Here is a 23,698-nt window from a genome sequence, read left to right on the forward strand (position 1 = left end):
GAGAGCGAGAGAGAGCAGAAACAGTTTGACACATCTATGTTTGGCTGGGATATTTTCATCCCACATCTCTGTCCCTTTGCCCTCAATCCAAACTCAGCAGAGCTGCAACATAACACAGATCATCATCTACATCAAAAACACTCAACCCATAATTTGTGTTTCTCCAAATACGCACTCTAAAGCCATATCAATATCCATATTTTACAAAATAACTCCTGCTTATTGTGTAATACTAACTTTATTATATTTGCAACTAGCTTGTACTCCAAAATGGATTTCCTTATTCCACCTCCTCTACCCACCTCTCTACAATCACACGCCCCAGTGCTTTTAAAAGAGCTTTTAAAAGAGCTTTTAGTTATGCTGGTCAATCTACGTGGAATGAGCTACAAAAGGACCTCAAATTGCCAGGCCTAGTCACGCTAGGAGAATTTTAAAATATTTTAAAAGACTATGAAACCAGTAGGCTACTCTTGGACAATGTAATTGTGTCTGAAATTTTTGCCTATAATTTGAACTTTGTTGTGAATGCTATGTTTTCTGCCTGTTGGAATGTTTTAATGTCGTAACTTTGTGTTTGCTGCCTTGCTCGGCCAGATCGCTCTTGAAAAAGAGGTTTTAAATCTCAATGATGCTTATCTGGTTAAATAAAGGATTTGATTTGATTTGTGTTACATCTTACTCAGATCTACCTCCCCCACCCACAAAAAAAACAAAAAAACACTTTTTATTTATTTAGAAGCTCTTCTCTGTAATTCCACTGGATGAAGTGACATTAAGAGAGACTGGAATAGTATAGTATAGTATAAGAGTATAATAACTTGATAGGTTGCTCATGGTTATCATGATGTGTTGCTCTATGTATCGACGTTCGCTAAATCTACTAATTTAGTGGAGGATAATCCACTAACAGGCTTTAATGCATAATGCATTGAGGCCGCTGCTCCGCCGCAGAGACGCTGTTGACGCTACTCTCTCGCTCAGCGGCTCTGGCCCTGACGTGCTCCCGTAACCCGGAAGACGTACGCTGCGTCACCGGTAGTGAGCCTCTGCTTGTTGTTGTGCCTTCTCTCCGCTGTCAGTGTTCCGTTTACAGCATGTAGGGTGTCGTAGAGAAGGAAAGAAGAGCGCTGTGTGTTCTGACATGCGTCTCTCTACCTTTTATTTCTCCAAACAAGTTCGCCTACGTGTGAATTTACGGAAAATATCAGTGAGTCCTGGGCGCCGCTGATCAGCCTGGAGCCGCGCTGCGGTAAGCCGGAAGGAGGGAGCCTTCACAAGGCGACACTTTTTAACAGTGGAAAGAACGAGCGTCTCGGAGTTGGAGGGATTTTTTTCGTTTTTACAAATATCCTGTTAAAACATATGCATTTTCCTTGTGGTATGTCAGGTTGTCCCCCTTACCAAAAGCCGCAGCATCTGCTAGCAGGGCTTTTATTGTGAAGGTGTGAGCGGATGTGCGGAGTGTTGATAGTAGCAGCAGCTTCACATGATGCCTCTGTCCACTGCTGCTCTTTGAGTCAGGAACCAAGATCACAGCATTGCTTTCAGATAGATGAAGCATTAAGACAGCAAAACACAAAGTAGTGTTGCAGAGAAAAAATCAAACAAACTGTACAAAAAGTAATAATAAAAAAATAAATTAAAAACCATGATTGTATGACAGTAAGCTCATGTCAAGGCTTTGAAAATATTACATAAATTCACTGGTTTGAGAAATAGCTGGCATGTATCGTTGCATTCCTTCATGAATCCAGAGACCGAGCTGCTGCTGCTGTCCGGGTCAGTGGCAGTGTGTGTGCTGTGTCTGACACACTGCACACTGGCTCCGTGCATGGACACAGGGTGCAGTGTTGTTGTTGGTTTGTTTGTTTGTTTTGTTTGTGTGTCCATTAATGTCAGTGCCTGCTCTGACCTGGAGTCAGTGTGTCCTGAGCCCAATACTAATACAGCTGCTGAGGAAATGCTGTTTTACTGTCCTGTGGTCACATGAAACTACTGCTGACTACTGTACTGCTACTGCTACTATTACTACTGTTACTACTACCACTATTACTACTACTGCTAGTACTGCTTAGTGATGGGCGATATGGACTAAAAATTTTATCACGATAATTTCTGGCATTTATTGCGATAACGATAAAAGTGACGATAAAAAATATAAAACAATTCAACTCCATCTTTTTGACTACAAATCTATCACCGCATTCAGTCTTGAGAACCCCACAAATACTGCTCAAAAATAATAATTACTGTAGTCAAATACGCTACTAAACTATACCAATTAAGTTTAAGTAGTACACCTGTACTGCATCCTTTGTAATCACCGCTTTTTTGCAAACTTTGCATATGACAGATGTTTGCTCCACGTCAGACTTACTGTAGCCAAACCAGTTCCAGATAATCAAGCTGGAGCCTCGTTTAGCAACGAGCTCTTCACTATCAGCCCCGCCTTCCGCCATGCTTGTTATTGTGCTACACACGTGTGAGCTGCCGGCTGCCAGCGGCGAGTGCGTTGCGGACGTAATTACGTCATCAACAGGAGTTTATCGTTATTATCGCGAGATGACATATTCTTACCGTGGGGAATTTTTTTGACGATATATCGCAAACGATAACATATCGCCCATCCCTAGTACTGCTACTACTGTTACTACTACTGCTGTTACTACTATTACTGGTACTACTATTATTACTAGCCTGCTGCTATTGGCCTACTTCTACTGCTACTAAAACTAGTACTAATAAGAACCATATTCATCCATGCTGGTGTGGCGTAAGCTTGCCTTCTCTTTCCATGTGCCTTGGTCAGGAAAAATTGCAGAATAATGTAAATCTGGCAACACTACTCTCTTTAGAAAACGCTTGGAAATATGAATATAAAATATGACATATGAAAGTGTATTTGACAGGAAATTTGCTCGTGTTTCAGATGGCTCTGTCCCGTCTTGATTGAGAACTGTGTTGCAGGCTTTGATGTTATATCAATATTTTTCATGTGAAACGTGGCCCGTTGGCTGCCCTCTTGACCAGGACTAAGTGGAAGAAGAGATATCGTGCCTCAGTGGGCTGAATAAATACAAATGAAAAGCTGTCACTGCAGTCAGTTCAGGTTTAAGGGCAGCTAGTACAGAGGATTTATCCCTCACAGTACTGGTGTAACGGTGCTTGTGGCTCCTGCCTGTGTGCTGTCCAGATGAGCTGGAGTGTCCTGGACGAGGAGGGCTTCAGCCGCTGCTGCCGGCTCCTGGTGCAGCAGTCGCAGAGCCTCAGGGACGGCTGGAGCTGGGAGCCAGGCCAGGTCAGCAGCTCTGCACTCAGCCAGCCGCACAGGCCAAGCTGCTCTGCACGAACCTGTTCAGCATTGTGGACTTGTTGTGTGAGTTCAGGGCTCAGCAGAAGGCTACCTGAGGAAGACCACACTGAGGACGGCCGCCTTCACCTCCAGACCAGAGCGGGAGCCGGAGGGATCCGGTGCAGCTCCAGAGCAGCACACTGCCCCCGGGAGAGCAGAGGAACCCTCACAGGTGCAGCACAATGTCACCTCCTGCACTTTCTCCTTTACTGGACTCCTCACACCCTGGAGGCCCTCAGCTAACCCACATTTTATTGGTCATTTTTCAATTAATTGATTAACCCTTTGAAAACCCGTCCACAGACGACCTTCTCTGACAGATTTTATTTAACCCCTGAACAAAATGTCCTTTATTTCTTATCAGAGAAAAAAAAAAAAATCACTACTTTAGCCTATGAAGATGCAATTTTTAGGTTTGAAAGCACAGTCTCATGTAAAAATTAGTAATTGGTAAATTACTATATATAAAAAAAAAAAATTGAATCAAATTAAACAGACCTTACAGTATTTAAGTAAGATAATGTTGAAGAAAAGTAAAAAAAAAAAAAAAAAAAAAAAAGAAGAAGAAGAAGAAAATAAAACTTGAAGAATTATAATCATTTCAAATGTTTACAAGATAAAACAAGATTTTAAATATTCTAAAATATTTAGAAGAAATTGCCACAAGGGCCTGACAAACAAAACATGACGTCTTCTTAGGCCCAGGTAGTGATGTCTCAGTGTTTTTTTATAAATGAGAGAGAGAGAGAGAGAGAGAGAGAGAGAGAGAGAGAGAGAGAGAGAGAGAGAGAGAGAGAGAGAAGCAAATCTTAGTGTCTGTGTAGCTCTAACCAGCAAAGGTTTGCTGTTTTTCTTTGATAAATAAGAAAGATTTTTATTTGATAAATAAAGATTGTAACTTGATTAAGGCTGGGGGCTTCAGTAAGAAATGCAGGTTGTTTGAAGAGCTTTCCATTGCAAGTGGACTTGTATTTAGCACAAGGCTGCTTTTGGCTGCTGCCTTCAGCAGGATGATGAACTCTGAAGGCAGGAGCCAAAACCGTTTGATGCTGACTAATAATTTTTCAAAAAGAAGGACAGTCGTTGAATGGCTTGCCCCTTTCTTCTTTTAAAACAGAGCAGCAAAGTAATAAAGCATAAAAAATCAAACCAGCAGCACTGCTGCTTCACTTCTTTCCATGAAACCTCATGGCATTTCTCATGAATTCATTTGTTTTACATTTGATCTCTGCAGCAGCTAAATATGTTGGAGTGAAGCATAATACAAGAGACATAGAGAGTATGACTAACTACATTTAAGAAGTTGTTAGGCCTTTCAAGGCTTTAAATTTAGACAGTTGATAGTGTTTTGCAGCCTTTACTGACCTGCAGTCAGTGGGATAGTTGTCGTGTTCACAGATGCCTCCTTTTCACCAAAACACCTCTGCCTCTTGCACCACTTCTGTTCAGGGTCCTTGGAGCCAGGGGCCTGACTAGTGAGCTGACCTACTGCACCAGTTTGCAGTGGAACCATTGTGACAGAGGAGTCAGTGAGTCACTGGCCACTGACTCCAGCTCTGCTGTGGCTGAACTCAGGCCCAGGCTGCTGGGCTGCAGGTCTCTGACCCAGCATGCTGTCGAGGAGTTCATAGCACTCTGTCATGTTTCCCTGGCCAGCACCACTTTACATTACGCTCTTTTTCTCAACTCCAGAACTTTGTTAAAGCTTGTTGATCATTTGGCCCTGTATTGTAATAAACTCAGCCTTCACCAACTCCTCAGCAATTTTGAGATACTATTTACCTTTTCAAGTAATCCCTTCCATCTTTTCCTGAAATTCGCTATATGTCCAAATTCAAAGCAGTTATTTTGTTTATTTGATGGTTCAGTGTGCACACTTTCTTTTCTCCATCCTCTCCATTTTCCCTGTAGAATAACACATCCCCGCTCTTGTTGTCATCACAGCACCCACTTCAGCTTCTAGTGTTTTTGGTTCCAGTTGGGAAGCAACTTTTCAGGTGGTGAGGTGATTTAGTTTTGGTTGAAGTGAACAGTTAGCAGGCAGGATCACAAACCAGAGCAGAAGCAGCTCCTTGTCGCTCAGAAAGAGACACAGACTTGATTGTTTTCTGTCTAGCACCTTATTGATTTTCCTCTCCTCCCCCTCAGTCAGACCTGGCTGCCCCGGCTGCCTCAGGTGACGCTGATGACTTGACAGGTGCTGAAGATGATGGTGCTGATGAAGATGACTGGGTTTGCAGGGCACCAGCAGAAAGCAGCAGCCGAGTGCTTCAATATGAATATCACGTTCTCTACTCCTGCAGCTACAGTGTGCCTGTGCTGTACTTCCGAGCCTTCACCCTGGGTTAGTAGTGTGTGTGTGTGTGTGTGTGTGTGTGTGTGTGTGTGTGTGTGTGTGTGTGTGTGTGTGTGTGTGAGAGAGAGGCTCCAGGTGTTACTCTGATGGCCCTCATGTTGTGTTGTGCTCTCTCTGGTGCTGTCAGAGGGGAGGAGTTTGTCTTTAGACGAGGTGTGGAGTTGTGTTCCTCCTCAGTACCGAGCGCGCCTGCAGCAGAGTCCCTGGAACACCATCACACAGCAGGTGAGAGCACCTCCACCATCACACAGCAGGTGAGAGCACCTCCACCATCACACAGCAGGTCAGAGACCCTAACCCTTTAGCAAAAAACGACCACAACATTACTAGATCTTAAAAAAAAAAAAAAAAAAAAAAAAAAAAAGCAGAAAAATTGCAAGAAAATTACCACAAAGTTAGCAAAAAATTACCCGACACTTTGCAAAATATACTTATTATATTTGTAATTATTAAAATGGTACATTTAAACATTAGATCAGTGGGGCTGGATCAGCATTTGATATCTTGTGTTTAAATGCTCGTGAAAGAAACGAGCAAGAAACTCAAAAACGTTACGACCAGAAAACTGCCAAAAAATAGTTTAAAAAGTAAAATGATAAGGAAACTATATTTACCATCAATATATATTCAGAATTTAACTTGGTTTCATTCCTTTTTTTTTTCTAATTTTCAACTCATTTTTTGTAAACTTCTTGTGTTTTTTTGTAATTTTCTAGTCATTTTCATGTGACTTTTTTTTTTTTTTTTTTTTTACCAGTTTCTGATATTTGGGTCATGTCTTGCTAACGTGTTCCTATCCTTTTTCCTTTGTTTCTGAAAGAAATCGAGTGAATTTGCTCAGGTTTCATGCTTGTGACAGGTGTCTGAACACAGCCTGCATTTAAATGCAAACATTTTGTTCAGTAATTTTTTAAGGTGATTTTTTTTTTTTTTTGGCCATTTCTGCTGTGACGGCTTCCCTCAAACACAGAAGGAGTGTGATGTTGATCCAGCATCACTGATCTGGTGTTGTAATTCAAAGTATGATTTTAATCTTGTCATTTACAGTAAAATGCAGATTTTCAAGGAATGTTCTTGTTCATTTGCTCAGTGCCCAGTTTCCCATGATTTTGAAAGAAATCAAGTGAAGTGGCGTGTTATTTCGAAGCCAGTCCACAGTAAGGAGCAGTGAGGAGGCTGTGCTGCTGTTGGCCAGCTGCTGTCTCTCTAACACGTCTGTGTGTGTCTCTGCTAGGAGCATCCCCTGCTGGGACAGCCCTTCTTCCTGGTCCACCCGTGCAGGACAGACGAGCTGATGAGGCCTGTGATGCAGGCGGCCCAGCAGCAGCTCAGGTGGGAGCAGCGCTTAGCTCACAGATTTATGTCACACACACTGATTAATCCCTGTATTATCTACCATTGCTCAGCAGAGTACTAGGAATATTTGTGCCCTGACTTCTCTATTATTTCACTTCTCCCCTACCTGCTGCAGACGATTGAGCGGCTAGCTTGCCTTCATCATTACTCAATATATTCACCATAATTATGAATATATTTGTCTTGTCATTTTATGGTTATTTTGGGGTTGTTGTTTTTTTCATGGTGGTGTAAATTTTTTTTTTTTTTTTGTTACAAGGTTTTGAAGTAATTTTGTGATAGTTTTCTTATAATTAGGGTTAGGGTCATATAATCTCTTTTGAAGGAAATCAAGATTAGGTTTCAAAGGGTGTTTTTGTGTTTATGCATATGTGCGTTTGTGTGCGCGTGTGTGTGTGTGCATATTGTGTGTGTGTGCAGGTGGGTGAACTACGTTGTGACCTGGCTGAGCATGGTGGGGCCACTGGTTGGACTGGAAATGCCTCTGAGCTACGCGGCCCTGTCCCCTCAGAGCCCCACAGCGACAGCAGCAGAGCAGGAGCCCAGCGAGGCCTGAGGAGCTCATCACTCACATTTCCCACAGTTCCCTGAACACATCTCTGTTTCCATAAATGGTTCTTATCCTGACAGCAGACAGTGATGCACACTCACCATTGCACATTGTCAGTTTTTCTACATCATGTTTAATAAGATAAACCAAATCTGCACTTTGTGTACATAATGTTAGCTACATCTGTACAGAGTCACCCATGTACAGTATGTATCACTTTCTGGAGATCTGATGATGATGTGAAATGCACATTTTGCACATCATGTAAATACGCTGTAAATTAACTTATTTTTTTCTATTCGCATTTTCTTCCAACTTGTCATAAATTGCAGAAGATACAGCATATTTTTCACTTAGTTTATCCTTGCTTTACTTTTATATTACAGAGATTTTCATAATTTTCTTTATGTCTCAGCAACTTGTGTGGCTGTAATTCAGTTTTTTCCATGTGTGATTCATACATCTCTGCACAAATAAACCAGTTTTGAAACTGTCAGTTGCCTGTGTTTAGTAACCACATTCTCATCCTGTTACTGTTTGTAATGTCAGCATATTTCACACTGCCCTGATGAATAAATTTGAATTATGTAAAGCTAAATTCTTCTTTGTTTTATTAAAACTGTGTGCAATATATGTGCAAAGTTTGATGGTTGAGTCTACATAGTTCTCATTTTTCAGACCAAACCAGGATTCAACAGTAAGTAACGCTGAGAGGAAGACAGCACCACTACTGTCCCACAGCAGCTAGAGGACGGTGTCTAGGAGTGGTTCCATGTTCCAAATCTGGGCAACACAGAACCCTGGGAACATAGAAATAACCCCACAGCTAGGGGAGAGATGAAATAATATTACATCTTTCAAAATGTGTGAAGTGCCCATTTAAGTGTAATTCAACTGAGTGCTACAGATGGATAGAAAGAGCTGAAGGCTGGGAGAAGGGGGCTTGTGCAGTAACTCTACAAATTGTGTTTAAATGTGTTAATTTACCAGTGTATGCATAGTAAACACAGACAGCAACAACACTGTAACTGCAATACTTTCTACACAAATCTTTTTAAAATGTTTTAAAAGGTACATAGTCACAACAAGGTATCTTAGGATTCAGGTGATGACAGATAGACCATGCTGGTGTTCACTAACAGCACATGTTAAATTCTAAGATGAGATTAGGAATCTTGGAGGATCCAAAAAAGCCCGAATTTAAGACGGCATTATTGTTAAATCAATAAATTTGTATAAAAAACAAGATTCAAGATTCAAGATTCAAGATTTATTCGTCACATGCATGAATGTACAGGTACAGCAGCAGTGAAATGTAATTGCAACAACTTCAGCACTGTGCAAGTAAAAAATAAAAAATAAAAATAATAATAATAATGATAATAATAATAAAAAAAAATAAAAAAAAATAAAAATAAAGATAAAATAGAAAGAATATATGACATTCCTATATACAATGAACAACCTGTATACAAAATACACAAATATGCAAAAAAAACAAAAACAAAACAAATCAAAAAACAGCAAAAGAGGGAGGAGAAGTCTTTCATTTAGAAAGTGCAAACTGTAGGTAGGAGGTTGATTTGCTGAACATAAAGATGACAGAAATGAAATAGGAACAGAGATAGAAGTAGAGGTGGGGAGTGAGCTCTTCAGCAAAAGGTGCTTATCGTTCTCACTGCTCCCTTGTGGAGGCAGTAAGTGGCTTGAACTTTGCGTGGTGTGCACTGGCCCACTGTGTGCAGCCCAGCACCTTGCAAACAGACGGCTACCTGTACATCTGAAATGATGACACACGTCTAGAGGCAGATGCAAGCTCCAGGTGATCCAGGTTTGTTTGCGGAGCCAGAGGGGAGCTGCGGCAACTCATTATCATATAAGAAGTCAGCTAGCTGAGAGAAGAACTTGCTGGATGTAAGAACGCATGGCTTTTCAATCTAACTTATTTGGGCATTTAGAGAGAGGAGAAAGAAGTCGATCAGCCGGTATTGACTGACTCTCTTTGTATGGCACCTCTGGGACTTTGTGAGGCGGGCCGAGGCACTTAGGATATTAAACTAGATGCCAACTTCAGTGGGCCAAAGCTTTTAAGTGATGCCATCAATTAAGCGGCATTGTGTGCATGGCGCATGTCTGGCAGCGAAGTCAGACAGAGGGGCAAGTTAGGTAAGAAAAGCCATCACTGCCAACCAGTGATGTCATACTACTGAATCCCCTCTGGAACTGACAGGAGGAAAAACCTAGAACCTCTCACAGTCTGGGGTGGGGTGGGGGGGGGGGGGGGGGGTTGAGGGGGGTGTAGGAGCTTCTCTGTCCATTATCGACCTCTCAAGTGAAAAGTCCCCTGTCGGACCCTCTTACACTGTTCCATATCACCAACCTGCCATGTTCAGAGCCTCCCCTGAGCTGCTGTGTGGTGAAATGCTGTAATTGTAGCTTTTCGGTGTGTCCACTTCTCCTTAACCAGCTTTGTCTTCTTCTACTTCACCGACTGACCTCATGTACTTCCCAGAAGGACTGTCGGCCTCCCCCCACAGTGAACCTCGCAGCCAGTCTCTTTAGAGGTTTGGGACCAAATTAGCTTTAAAGGGATAGTTCACCCATTTTGAAAAATGAGATATTATTTCACATCACCCCCGCCTAACTAAGTGAGTGCTGGCTACTGGCTGGATGCTCCAAATGCCAGCTAGCTTAATCCACTCAAGGATGGTTTACAGACACGTAGTTCTGCTAAAATGACAGTTTAAATCTGTATTTTTCCTGTTATCAACATCCAGAAAGATCCAGTAACTTCTGCGCTTGCTGTATCACTCCACCACAGAGCAGTGGTAGCCTCCACACAAACCGACTGCTTGACTTTGCTGTTGTTTGTTTTCTTCTCTGAACACATGGACACCTACATGTGGACACTGAAAGACAGCTAGAGGTAAAGCTGTGGCTAGTGTCTTCTATTTGTTTTTGCTTCTTCCTGCTCCCCTCCATCACATGTTCCACGTAGCTTTCAGGCTCCCGCCAGCCTCCACCAGAACTGGGGACCGCACTGAGAACTTAGACCATACCAGAAAATAGTCCCACCATTTTTTGTTTGTTTTTCTTTTTTTCTGTTGTTGTTTATAGGGGAGAGTGGGGTCATTTGTGCCAAGGGGCAAGTAGTGCCACCCCTGTTATCTAGAAAACCATAGAAGAAGTTGGTCATGTGACCACATATTTTTGAAGAGGCATCCATTTCACTCATCCTGCAAAGAAGGGAGACACATGGCTTGAGAGTTAAGCACATTTCAGTTCAAAAAACATTTTTTTGCCCTCCAAAGTAAAATTTCCATGATCGAGGTTTTTTGATTGCTGTGCTTGAACAATTATAGAAAACTTTGAAAACAGTTCACACAGGTTTTAGTACCTTAGTAAGCTACACCATGGGTATGTGTTCATGTGGTGCTGGGCCTTGTTATAGAAAAGTGGCCTGTGATCTTGTTAAAATAAGAAATAAATGTTAAATAAATAATTTTGTATTGAATTTGTTTTGCTTTTATATAGCATTATCATTTGTGAGATTAAAATGATCTGTTTTACTTCAGTTATCAATGGCACAATTTACCCCAGTATATTCTCTCTAATGGCACAATTTACCCTGCACTGGGGGCAAGTTGTGCCACAAAACCACTTTTTTTTCAAAAGCTATATTTCTCAAACAGTTTACATAAGATCCAAAGTGATTGTTTCCAGGGATGCACAACATCCTAAACTATATGTGCATATTTGAGTTGGAGGCATTACTGTAATCCCCTCGCTTTAAAGGCACTTTAAGTAAAAATTGGCACTTCTTACCCCACTCTCCCCTACCATTTTTGGGATGTAAAACTTCTGCCACACATCAAACTTTAACTTTGTTTAACAGTTTGAGTGGATTAAGGCAGATATTGTTAAGGATGTTAGCTGGGGGGAAGTCAGTGGCAGAAGGCTAACAGCATTTGGAGCATCCAGCCAGTATCCAGCACTCAGTAACAATGAGAGGAGGATAGCACCACTACTGTTGTTATCTTAATAATCTCAATATGCAGCATTCAAAAACAAAGATATAATTTATACATTCAGTGTATATCTTGTTCTTTATTCTTTTACTAGAAAATCCACTCATTTGTTTACATTTGTTTACATATTTCTGGCCTCAGAGTAAGACATCAGTCACGTGAGGAAATGCAAGTCGGACTTATTCCAAAACAGGAAGTTGTCAGTGTCAAAATCCATCATTCGTCATAGTTTGATCCAACCCAGGCCAGCAGAGGCTCGAAAACCACGAGTGCAAACGAATGGATGGAAAGACGGACAGCTGGTAGGACAGAGCCCAGTCCATAGTCCCCTCCCTGATCTTCCATCATGGGGGACGAGACAATAATGACTCCTGAGGGCCACTTTTATAATGAAACATGTTCTTATAAATGCACTAATATTCAGATATCCAGACACTTTCTCTTGTGTCTACCAGATAATAGAGGGGAGTCAGCAAAGCATAAACTCCATGTCAGCTTTATGACCAGTCTATTGATTGTTGGTTTTATTGTTTCAATGAGGTAATTATGTGAGATTAGCGGCAGGCTAGCAGAAGGAGTGCTGACTGCTGCTCTGTCTCCTAGCAGCTAATAGCCACAGAGCACCGGGCTGGGCCTTCATACCGCCTTTATACGGTCGCCGTTACGACGTACTTGAGATGAGTGATAGATCAAGACAGTCGACTGAAGTGTCCTTGGGACGCCCCGCACCAAGCAATCATCGCCATCCATAAAAGAGAAATATGATTTCTAATTCCATAGCCATATATCTGACTAAATGGATCCACTCGCAGAACAACCATTCATATATTGTTTATTCAATATTCTAATCATTTTGAAAACGGAGCGTCATGATACATTCACAAGGCAAGTGGAGATGGTGGGGTGGCGAGGCGTCTCTCTGCTGGATGTCATGTGATCACCCTCACAGTCCTCTCCGTCAAACGTCCTTTCTTTCTTGTTTTCAGAATTTTCTGGAATCAAGCGGCTTTCTTGATCCCAGTGGCTGGTAGAGTTTTTTTTTTTTTTTTTTTTTTTTTTTTTTTCAATTAGTTGTTGACGTTGTTGTGAGAGGTGATGAGGTTCAAGCTTTTTGTCCTGCCCTGATCCTCTGAATGGTGGCTAGAGGAAAGATTAGGAAATAGAAAGAAATCTCATTAGTGGCCAGATTTGCCACTAATTCCCATACACATTTCCCATAAAATCCTCTTTTGCCAGTTGTCCAGTGTTGGAGCCTCATGTTGTTCCCACTGGAGGCCTGGATGAGGGATGGTTCAGATAACTTGAAACTCCCCCACAGATGAGAGAAACAATCCAAACCATGCCATGGAGCTGTTGTTGACAAAAGACATACTACTGAATTGTGTATTTTCCGCCAAGCAGAACATTCCCGTTTTTCCAGAAGAATAAGATATCCTGCTGCTGTGCAAAATGATTCCAAATCCTGATCATGTTTAGAATCAACATGAATCAGTGGGTCTGTTTTCTGATGTCAGTGACATTGTGAGGTTACTTACCTTCACATGAACACCATTGCACCACGCCAATCCTGGTACAGACTGGCCAGTTTATTGAGCTGCTACTTGATGTTATGATCTTTGATCAGCATAATTCCAGATGCTATAACTGTGTATTATGGCAAGACTACAGTGCTAATCTCCATGGGATTGATTTCAATCCAGGTACTGCTTTTTCACAGTTCTTCTTCATCCACTTGTGCCTTTCATAAACAGAAGTTTTGATTGCCGCCGCTCACCAGCTACATGTTTTGTAGTTAAACAGCAGAGTGAAAGCGTGGGCAGCATTTGACCATGCTGTTGTTTCTGTCTCGCTCTCCTGCCCAGCAAATGTGATCCTTTGCCTTAATCGTGCTTTTAAGTAGCTTTTCTCAAAATAGTGTAATCTTGGCTCAGCATGCCCATAATAATAAACCATTGTGATACCGCTCAAGTTACAACCAGAGGCAGCCTCAAACCCAGGACGTCCCAGGAGCGGAAGGGCTGCTCTAGGGTCAGTTAAGGTTGCCCTCACTTACCACATCACAGTCATTGTTAAAACAGGCATTGATCCATGATCGGCTCCTGTTCTGTGTTCATGACGGTGTCGGTGGACTTTTGAAGGATATTGTTTCTTCACTTTTGGGTTCATTGCTTTGTTCTTTCTCTAAATACAAACCAGCAACAACAAACAACAACAAAATTCACTTTCTTTCTTCCTTTCTTTCTTTCTTTCTTTCTTTTTGGTAATTTAATGGTAATTTAATCTAAATATATAGTTATAATAATTATAACTATGGCTTTCTTGTCATTTTTTTTGTACTTTTTCATATATTTTCAGGTAATTTCTTGCTAATTTTCGTTTTTAATTTTCCGGGTTTTTTTTTTGTTTGTTTGTTTGTTTGTTCTCTATTTTTTTGTTTTTCAATCTTTTATTACTTTAAACAATCATCAAAAAGTTATTCATGTTTTTATCACCTGTTGTCTGGACTACTGTAATGCGTTTTTTACCTTCCTCGGCCAAAACTTGATTGCAAGGCTTCAGGGTGTACAAAATGCAGCCACCAGCCATTTAATCCAATTGAAAAAGCATGATCCCATCTCCCCCATTTCAGCCTCCCTGCAGTAGCTGCCTGTCTGTTTCTCAGAACTGATTTTAAAATTTTAGTCTTGACTTTTAAGGCCCTGCATGGAACGGCACTGAGATGCCTACACTGTTATTTGCCAGCCCGTACCCTAAGATCCTCAGACAAGACCCTATTAGCAGTTTTACCCATTTACTACAATTTAGCCACATTTTACATTCCAAAAAAACAAACAAACAAACATTCAAGGGTACTAAATAAAGAATTTCACAAGATTTAACAACGTATCAATATCCCTCTATTTTCAAATTTGAATGTTCTGCTTCTGTGGCTAACTAAGTTGCAACCATTCATAAACCACAGAACTGATAATTGGCTGTTGAAAGCAAATGTTTCCCCGGGGACTATTTTCTGGTGGAGAGACCATTTCACTCAGTCCAATTTCAAGTCATCAAAACCCAACAGTGCTGCTGCTTTTAGTTAGACTAATGTGGAGGACTTTATTATGGTGAAGGAATACTGCTGTGAAGAAAGGTTGAAGTCTCTGAAAGATCATTTTCAGATCAAAATTGAAACCGATGGCTGGATCAAAGGTAGGAACAATAATACCCAAGTTCTAAAATAAAACCGCTTGCTCTGGGAAAAGATTGGCCGTAGCGTTAAATTTATACATTTTGTAGATAGTATGTTAAACATGCAAAGACACTGATACAGTACCTAGAAATTAACCTGATGCGACTTAACTAAATAGGCAGATTTCCAGCTCCTTGATGTCCATGTCTGTGAGGTCTCTATGTTCTCTGACGTCCCCAATCAAAGACTGAGGCTGAGGCTTTTCATTCTTTTATTGGTAGAGAATGTTCCTGGTTTCCCTTCAAACAAATGTGAATATCCATAACAAAGGTAAAATTTCTCAGCATGGAAGGTCATGGTGTTATGGGTTTATTAAAGAAAATATTCACACATTCCTCCTGTAAATCACAGCACCTCCATCGAAAGACGGGATGGTCTTTCAATCCAATCAGTTCAAATGGAAACAGAAACTGTAAATCACTTGAATTCTTGACAGGGCATTCTCAATTATCTCTTCGTTATGACACCACTGGCATGCCAAAGAGTTTGTGTTTCTGAGTTTGATGCAGATGTGTTTTCCAAACTGATGTGCTTGAACGGGAATAGAGCCTAGCCTAAACATTCCTGCAGGGCGAGTTACACTTCATGTCATGAAATGCCTTTGGACCACAGCTGTCAGTCAAACAAATCTGAGGATTAAAGCTGCTCTATCTCCCTGTCTCTCTGAATTGTTTAACTTTGCTAAAGGGTTACATTTCTCTCCTCTGTGCTGCATGGCAAGGAACAGGAATCAACAATGGACCGAGCTGCTGAGCACTGGGACAGCAACAAGAATGTTGGTGGGGGTTGTGCGTGTGTGTGTGTGTGTGTGTGTGTGTGTGTGTGTGAGACAATCTGGTGAGTGGAAATGAATGAGCAGCAATCTCATCTCCTTCAGAGGCTCATTGGACAAAATAAAAGTTAAAGACAATGCTCATGAAAAAGATGAACGGTGGTCATTTCTGCCGTGAAATTTTCCTTTTAACTCGTTTGGCAGCTGGTAAAGGTAATCAGAGCACATAATGATATTAAAAATAAGAAAACGGGGGAGAAAAATGAAAAGGCATTGTGAATAACCTGAGAAAAAGGCTTGGAAAGCTCATGTATGGGTGTAAAACCTGCCCTCTATATAGACTAGGTGTGACTCTTGGTGCTCGGTCATTTCTTGTGGGTGTTTCCCAGGTAACCATCACTTCTCGTTATTAGAACTATTTTTTTTTTTTTTTTTTTTTGCTCCTATCTTGTACTTTCTCATTTTCTGGAGTTTAATTATAGACCTCCATTTTGACAGGAAGTAGCAGGTAAAAAGTGTGACTAATGACATGAATTAAGGTTCTGTTCAGTGTGGGTCTAACAGCTGAGTGTGCTGGCTCACTGGAAAGGCTCTGGTTCCCTTAAATTGGGATGGAAACTTAATTAAGGTTTCAGTCTAACCTTCACATAGGACACAATAATAGTACACAATAAAAGCTTTCGAGAAATTGATGTGTTTTGAAATGTTTTAATGCCATCAACTATGACCTTGTCAGTTGTTTCTTCTTTGGCTAGACGTTTCTTCATTCTCTGGTAAAGAAATCTCATCGTCAGACAGAGTGCAGAGCTGGGAAACTTTTTTTGTTTCGGTTCTAGTGATGTGCTATATAGAGCTGGGGAACATAGGACCCTGGGAACATGGGGATGACTTCATTCAGGGCGACCTTGTTTGGGCTGGTCTTCAGGGTTTTGCATGATGCTTGTGTAACCATCACTCATTCATTGAAAGTGAGCTTTCTCTCTTCAACGTGCAATGCACAGTTGCACCTTTGTTGCTTTTCTGACCTCTGATCCACTCATAACTTTATTTCTTAGATGCAGCTTGGAAACTCTCGCTACTTTTTCAGATCATTGGAAAAATGTGCATATTTTGACTGCTAATTGATTTGGTGACAAATTGGAACAGCAGATGCTGCTTGCTTGTCTGATTCAGCCAGGTTTGATGAGTACAGCACGTCCAGTGCATTGTGTAGCCTCTCTCTGTAGGACTGGGTGGTTGTATCAGATATGTTCATATGCAAGTATGGGATGTCAGCGCACTTTCTGAGCAGCCAGTAGCTACTCTCCTTGGAACTGAGTTGGCAATACTGACTTAACTTTAGTATAGCTGACCATGCAAACTGCACATTAGCAATAATCTTTTTTTGATCATTTTTAGGTGGATCTTTTTTTTTTTAAAAAATATGGTGATTGTCTTTATATGTTTTTGTCGGTAAGTGCTCAAGAAAGTATTGTTGTTAGTAGTTAATAGTCAGGACAATTATAGCAAATATGGATTTTTTCCTAACTTTTATGCAGCCATTGAACTTGAACTTTCAGAGACTTCAGACTTCCCTCACACCAGTATTCCATCAGCATGATAAAGTGGTCCAGACGTCCACTAGTTTCCCTGAAAGCAGCAGGACTGTTGTGTTTTGATGACTAGAAATTGGACAGAGTGAAATGGTCACTCCAATGGAAAAAAGTCCCGGGCAAACATTTGTTTTCCACAGCCAATTATCAGTTCTGTGGTTTATGAAAGTTGATGACTTTGTTAGCCACAGGAGCAGAATATTAACCAAAAATTAAACCGAAAATTCTGATTTGAAATTCAGGGGATTTTGATTGTATGTTGTGAAATCCTTAGTGTATTTGCATGATTTGCAAAAGGGCTTGTTGCAAATTAAAAAGTGGCCAAATTGTGGCAAAGGGTCAAATATTCCAAATGACTGGTGTAGTCCTTTAAGTCCAGAGTGAGTCTGACTGTAAATGCAGTGACGGACATTACATCCAACAGAAAGTTAACATTGCGATGAAGCCAGATGAGGTTGTTTGGTTTGGACTCCAGTTTCTGGCAAGCAGCTGTCAGAATGTGGCCATTAGAAACACAGTCAACATTCCTCCACTTTATTCCAGATAAAATACTATTCCTCTTAGCATCCTTATCAGTGGTCATTTTTTTTTGCAAGTAACGTGACTGCAGAGATAATTGATTAATAATGTCCTCCCCTCTCCTCCCTCTTCTCTTCTCCTTACCTTTCCTCTTTTCACCTTCATCTCCTCCCAGGGGTTGCCATGGTAACAGACGGTTTGATCTGACCACAGGAGTCATGATGGATGAAAATAGACCCTGATAAATATGTGGCTTTTGTCTTTCACCTCTGTCTCTCTCTCTCTCATACACACACACAACACACACACACACACACACACACACATTTCACAGCAGTGTGTGGCTTTCACTCATTTCAACCTGTGGAGGAATGTATCGGCACTAGGCCGTTCAAACTCTCTCTTTTCAGGTGTTGCTAAATATCATCACAATTAACATGAGACTTTTTTAATGCCAGTTATAATGACATATAAACCCTATGTCACAATTTGACATAAATATTCAAAATGAATAAAAAAAAATGAATTGCAGCCCTGTATTTGGCTGGTGTGCAACTTAAACCTGCAGGGATTAGAATGACCTGCTGTAAAAAGCGGGGAAAACAGGGAAACTGCTTAACATTTCTGACCTGCTAATAAGGGCTGGGGACAGTGTGGAATTCTGCCCGTCACTATGGATGAAGGAGTCTCAGAACAGCCTCAGACAATATTCAGACTGCCTGGAATTTTCTCTGGTTGGGAATGGTGGGTTCAGCAGACAGGAAAACCTATTTCTGAAAAAGGAATCTCTTGCAAAGCACCAATCACAGTTACATTTGTCTCACAGAAATGTCTGTGCTTAGGCCTCCCTTGCCATTAATTAATGTTTTTAAGGGATAGTTTACCCATTTTGAAAAATGTGATATTATTTCACTCGCCTCCAGCTGTTCTGTAGGACAGTAGTGGTGCTATCTTGCTCTCATTGTTACTGAGTGCTGGATTGGATGCTCCACGTGCTAACTGTTAGCCTCCTGCCACTGAGGTGTGGTGAGGTTGAGGTCAGGTGTTCCACCCAGGAGGTTACTCGTGATTCTGTGAGTTACTGTTTGTTTGGTTATTACTGTAATGTTCCAGTTTAATGGACTATGGAAAATAAATGTACTGAGTGTTCGATTGGAAAGTTTTTCTCGGACTCTGATTCAGCAGACACAGTTAATCAGAGTTATGCCAGCTTCAGTGTAGCACCTCAGTGGCTTAGAGCGTTGGCTGAGCCTCCACTATCCACCCCCTCCATGATGTCACTTCACCACACATGGCGGCGAGGTGAATAAGATGAGTTGGCAACAAGCCACCCAGGCCTTTCAAGCCCCGCCGTCACTGCTCATCATTTCTTTAGCCAATTAAAACATCATAACGCCTTTATGAGGGTAAACATTAGGTGATAGTGCCATGTTGTGGCCTGTGCTGTGTGAACTGAGGTCTGCATCCAGTCACTGAGCAGACACAGCTCACTCTCTAAGGACTGAGGCAACTCCATAAGAGGCTGCTTCCAAAGCCAACAGACAGTTTAAATCACACTGTTACAAGACAAATATTCAATCTTGCAAATTGCCCTTCTACGTGTGCATACACACACACACACACACACACACACACACACACACACAAACACATTCTCCTCTGTCTCTCTCTCCATCTCATTTATTGATCAGTCTTAATTAGAGGGTGGTACTTGCAGCATGTGAGGTGAAGTCATCTCCATTTTTTATCTTGTCTGTCTCAAGTGAGGATGAGGGTAACATTCAAGTCAACACTCATGTTCCTTTGTTCAAAAAAAGATTCTATAGTAGATTCAAAAGATTCAGTATTTTATAAATGTGATGTCAATAAATCAACAATCTGCCTTACTCTGAAGAAAGAGCTTCCACTGGACTTGCTGGTTTACCATACACTTGATGGTGAAGGTATACCATAATATTTTATTTACAACAATGTTTTGTCACACATTTTACCTATACCAAAAAGGCTCCTGCAATGTGGACAATTTGGATATTACATATGGCCATGTTGCGATTTTGCTAATATTTCAATTAGTTTTTCAGCTTTAGTGACACATATGAAAACCATGATGTCCGTTTTTTGTTTTGGATTATTTTGAATGAAGAATACGTTATCATTTTACTGATAATATGGATAAAGAAGCTCAACATTAAACTATTAATATGGTGATTACAAAAAAAGACATAACCATTATTGCAGAAAATAACCAGCGTTGTTTTTTGGTACTTCTCCACTTTGTTTTAGTTTACTTTTTCTTCATTTATAGCTCACATCAGGTTTCTCCAGTGGATGTCACTAGGGTTCGACTGTGGCGTACACTTTGCCTGAATGATTTATTCAAAGTGGAGGCCCTGAGCAAGCAAAGAAACACAAAACTATTAGCTTACTGCCATCATAGTTCAAGTTGACAATGGGTAATTCGTCAGTCATAGTTCATTCATCTTACTGCTTGGCTTGCTATGGGTTTGGACATCATGCCAGTCAAGCCATCAGTGCCATAATGTGCTCAACACTTCACCAGAGCATTACTACACTCAGCTGGAACACAGCCAAATGTTTGTTAAGGTGTATTTGAAAAGAAATGAGCTAGGTGTCAAAGCCAGAGATCAATCCATCATGGTCTGCAATTACAAACTAAATTTTACCTAAGGGACAGTAAAGTTTGAACTGAGTTGCAGCGTTAAGGCTGATGAATGTGTTTTTAACAGATAATGAAAAGGGATTCACCATGTGTGATTACTTATAGCAGATAATAGCCTCACTGTAATTTAACATGCCACGACATGCTTCAGCTAAATGGTGCTGATGGTCAGATATCATCTTGTCTCATATTCAGACAAATACACAGATTATAAAACATTTCGTCGCCACTATACATAGCCAAAGACGAGTTCCTTGCTTCTCTTCAGTGACCTTTGTCCCATGTGTTTTTATATCAGTGCAGAGCCAGGGCCTCAAAGAACCTGTGCCTATTGAAAAGCACTAACCAGCCTGATTCCCCACCTAAGACTCTTAACATAGTTTGAGGATCAGGATTATAAGAAATGCTAATTCTAATCCCAGCATTTTAACAATTCATGCCTTGGGCCTCTGTATTTGTTGTTAAGTGATGTATGGGGCAAGTATAGTCAAGAGTGGCATTTCAGGCGAGAGACAAACCAGTGGCATTGCACAGATTTCACTGGTCACGATTACAGTTGAGATACAGTACATTTGAGTCGTGTCACAGATAGATGCGTGGGAAAATCTCCAAACTCCTACACTGCTATTTTTATGTAGCCTGGTTTTCAGACCCCATGAATCACATTAATTCAGTGGGTTCAATGGATCTCGATCACAGATGCATTACGGAATTCGGTGCTTGTCCCACCTATGGACCAAGACCATTGGTCAAATGCGCCAAATTTAGCTTTGTGGTCGGTAATATCACAACTCTTCATGCCATCTACCATTTGTTTACTTCTCACAGTGCCATCAAAGTATTTGTCCAATCAGACATCTTGCACAGATTCCAATCACATCTACCTGTGGAAATGAGACCAGTTCCATATAATTGTCCCGGGCGTTCAGGTTCTGCCACTTGGTTCTTAGTCTCCTGGTTTCATACTAACTCTCCTTATCTATACAATCTATACAATCATGCATATACTTCAGCGCCATCTGTATATTGTCATACTCATTCCATATGTATATTTTCACATCTCGTATCTCCTTTCCTTAGGTTAGCCCTTATTGTATTTTTTGAGTCTTTAGTCTTTCTAGTCTCTATTGTATATTTTTAGCCTTTATTCTTTTTTTAGTTAACTTTATTGTATGTTTCTACTGTTGCTGCTGGAACACCAGAATTTCCCTGGTTGGGATCAATAAAGTATATCTATCTATCTATCTATCTATCTATCTATCTATCTTGTGGACATGGAGATTCACAAGGGCTGCATCCAGGTTAGCAGAAAAAAAAACTTTGTCCAGCTCAGATCCCGAGGTGCTCCCAGGCATCCTCGGAGAAATAGCATCTCCAACTGGTCCTAGGCATACTGAAAGTTGCAGTCCCCTCAGTGTGTCCTGGTTCTACCCTGAGGTCCCCTCCAAAGGGAGTCTTTATTGAGAGATTTTGGCAGTTATTTTTCCTCCTGCATCATTTTCAAATGTAGTAGTAACTCATTCATCTTCACCATACTGCAAGGTGCCTTGACCCATTGTCTCTCAACTTTAAGTCCATTTACTGACAATGGAGTATATCAAGAACAGATTCAGATTGTCCTTACATCTTTTCCTTGGTCCGAATGTACGTATTATCTTTTTTTTTTTTTTTTTTTTTTTTTTTTGCACTAACTGAAATAGACTTAAGTTATCACTTAAACCTTCTACAAACCTCCTGCTCGGTATATAGTCCTCTGCAAAATATAAGTTAGCATGGCGCATCAGTCTGACAGGTGGGAAAGCTTGCTGGGGGAGGAAGAAATCCTGACTGTTTTACATCAGCAGTGCATTCTCAATCACAGATTGCATCTTTTTGATCTGTATGATGATTTTGACTTATACTTTTGTTTTCATTTTATTTCATTTTAGAGATACAAAAAAAAATATCAGATTTTCAAATAGCGGACTTGCAACAGTAACAGACAGAGACAGTGCACTCAGACCTTCTCTTTGATTGTGTTTGGCACTAAGATATTTCGCAACTGGATAATTTCAGAACTTTGTGAAAAATGGTTAAACCATTTGATGTTGCTACTGCTTACACATTTTTAATGCCACTTAACCTTTTTGTGTGCTATTATTAACATTACTTTAGAAACTGTTTATTTGGCATGAGGTATCTGTTTTGGTTCCTGAAGCAGGCAAAACAGTCTGCAACATTTTAGTTAGTGTCCCTTTTACTGTCTACTAGTTAAGATATAACTTAAATCTCCATGGTACAACAAAGGTGAACAGACAGATAATGAAATCACAATCATTCACAGATAGTATGAAACAGTGCATAACAGTGCAATGCTGCCACGAATAAGCAATTTGCTTCATGTGGACATCTGTGTATTGGAATTCCCTGACCCATGTTCCATATTTTAGCATGGTAGGGTGAGGGGCTAACAAATTTTCCTTTAGTCAATGCTCATCCCAGATGATGCAAAATCCTTTGAAATTCTCAATTTGTGTGTAAAGTACTACAAGAAAGATAAGAGTATTGGTGCCACACCACATCCTTGCTTGATGCCAGTTTAGATGATGAAAGACTCGGCTGCAGATCCATAGAGGATGACAAAGTTGATGATGATTATCAAAAAATAAATAAATAATGAGTAATAAAAAATGACTACCATCTTATCAAAGTTTGCTGATGATGGCTGCAAATTTTGCAGAATAGCTGTACTTAGGCAGGTTCTTCCAAAGAGCCTCACAGCTGATTTACTGAGATTTTTTCTTTAAATCGATGATGGCCATGTACAGCTCTTGGTGTTGTTCTTGGCATTCTTCCTATACCTCTCTTTTGACCAAGACCATGCCAATAATGCTCCATGGGTGCCAGAAGTTTGATTTCAAATAGAATGTTATCTGGCAGAGGCAAAAAGCCGTTCAAGGGATCCCTTGAAGCTGGAAATCACTCCCAAGTAACCTTTTCACCAGTTCCCACATCAAAATGACCTGACCACTATTTTCCTTCAAGAAACTTTTTAAACTGTAGCTAACCAGTGGCATGGCGTGACTTTTTGACTTGGTGAGGCTACGGTCGGTAAGGTAGCTCTGTGTAGCACCAGAGAGCCAACTGCTAGCTGTTGGCCCCAATAGCCCTGCTAGAAAAACCAGCATAGACCAGCAAGGCTGGTCACCAGCAAAACCAGCATGGGGTATGCTGGTTATACCAGCAAAACCAGCATATGTTGTGTTTTGGTGCTGGTGA

At 40.8% G+C, this 23,698-nt stretch overlaps 1 protein-coding gene across 1 annotated transcript; it reads left to right on the plus strand.

Moving 5' to 3' along the window:
* The first annotated feature begins 1,016 nt into the window (after nucleotides 1–1,016).
* On the plus strand, nucleotides 1,017–8,215 carry atg10 (ATG10 autophagy related 10 homolog (S. cerevisiae)). The gene is made up of 7 exons (XM_030075433.1): nucleotides 1,017–1,252; nucleotides 3,197–3,301; nucleotides 3,390–3,527; nucleotides 5,504–5,699; nucleotides 5,839–5,936; nucleotides 6,946–7,043; nucleotides 7,488–8,215. Exons 2-7 carry the CDS (start codon nucleotides 3,197–3,199, stop codon nucleotides 7,621–7,623), a joined length of 771 nt encoding a protein of 256 aa, XP_029931293.1. The 5' UTR covers nucleotides 1,017–1,252; the 3' UTR covers nucleotides 7,624–8,215.
* The last annotated feature ends 15,483 nt before the right edge of the window (nucleotides 8,216–23,698 follow it).

Source organism: Myripristis murdjan, chromosome 17 (genome assembly GCF_902150065.1).
Source record: "Myripristis murdjan chromosome 17, fMyrMur1.1, whole genome shotgun sequence".
Taxonomy (NCBI): Eukaryota; Metazoa; Chordata; class Actinopteri; order Holocentriformes; family Holocentridae; genus Myripristis; species Myripristis murdjan.

Bases quoted from the DNA above. Each gene is read 5' to 3' on its own strand.
- atg10 (XM_030075433.1), top strand. From the start codon at position 3,197: ATGAGCTGGAGTGTCCTGGACGAGGAGGGCTTCAGCCGCTGCTGCCGG. The intron at 3,302-3,389 runs GTCAGCAGCTCT...GTGTGAGTTCAG, and splicing joins GGAGCTGGGAGCCAGGCCAG to GGCTCAGCAGAAGGCTACCT. The intron at 5,937-6,945 runs GTGAGAGCACCT...TGTCTCTGCTAG, and splicing joins GGAACACCATCACACAGCAG to GAGCATCCCCTGCTGGGACA.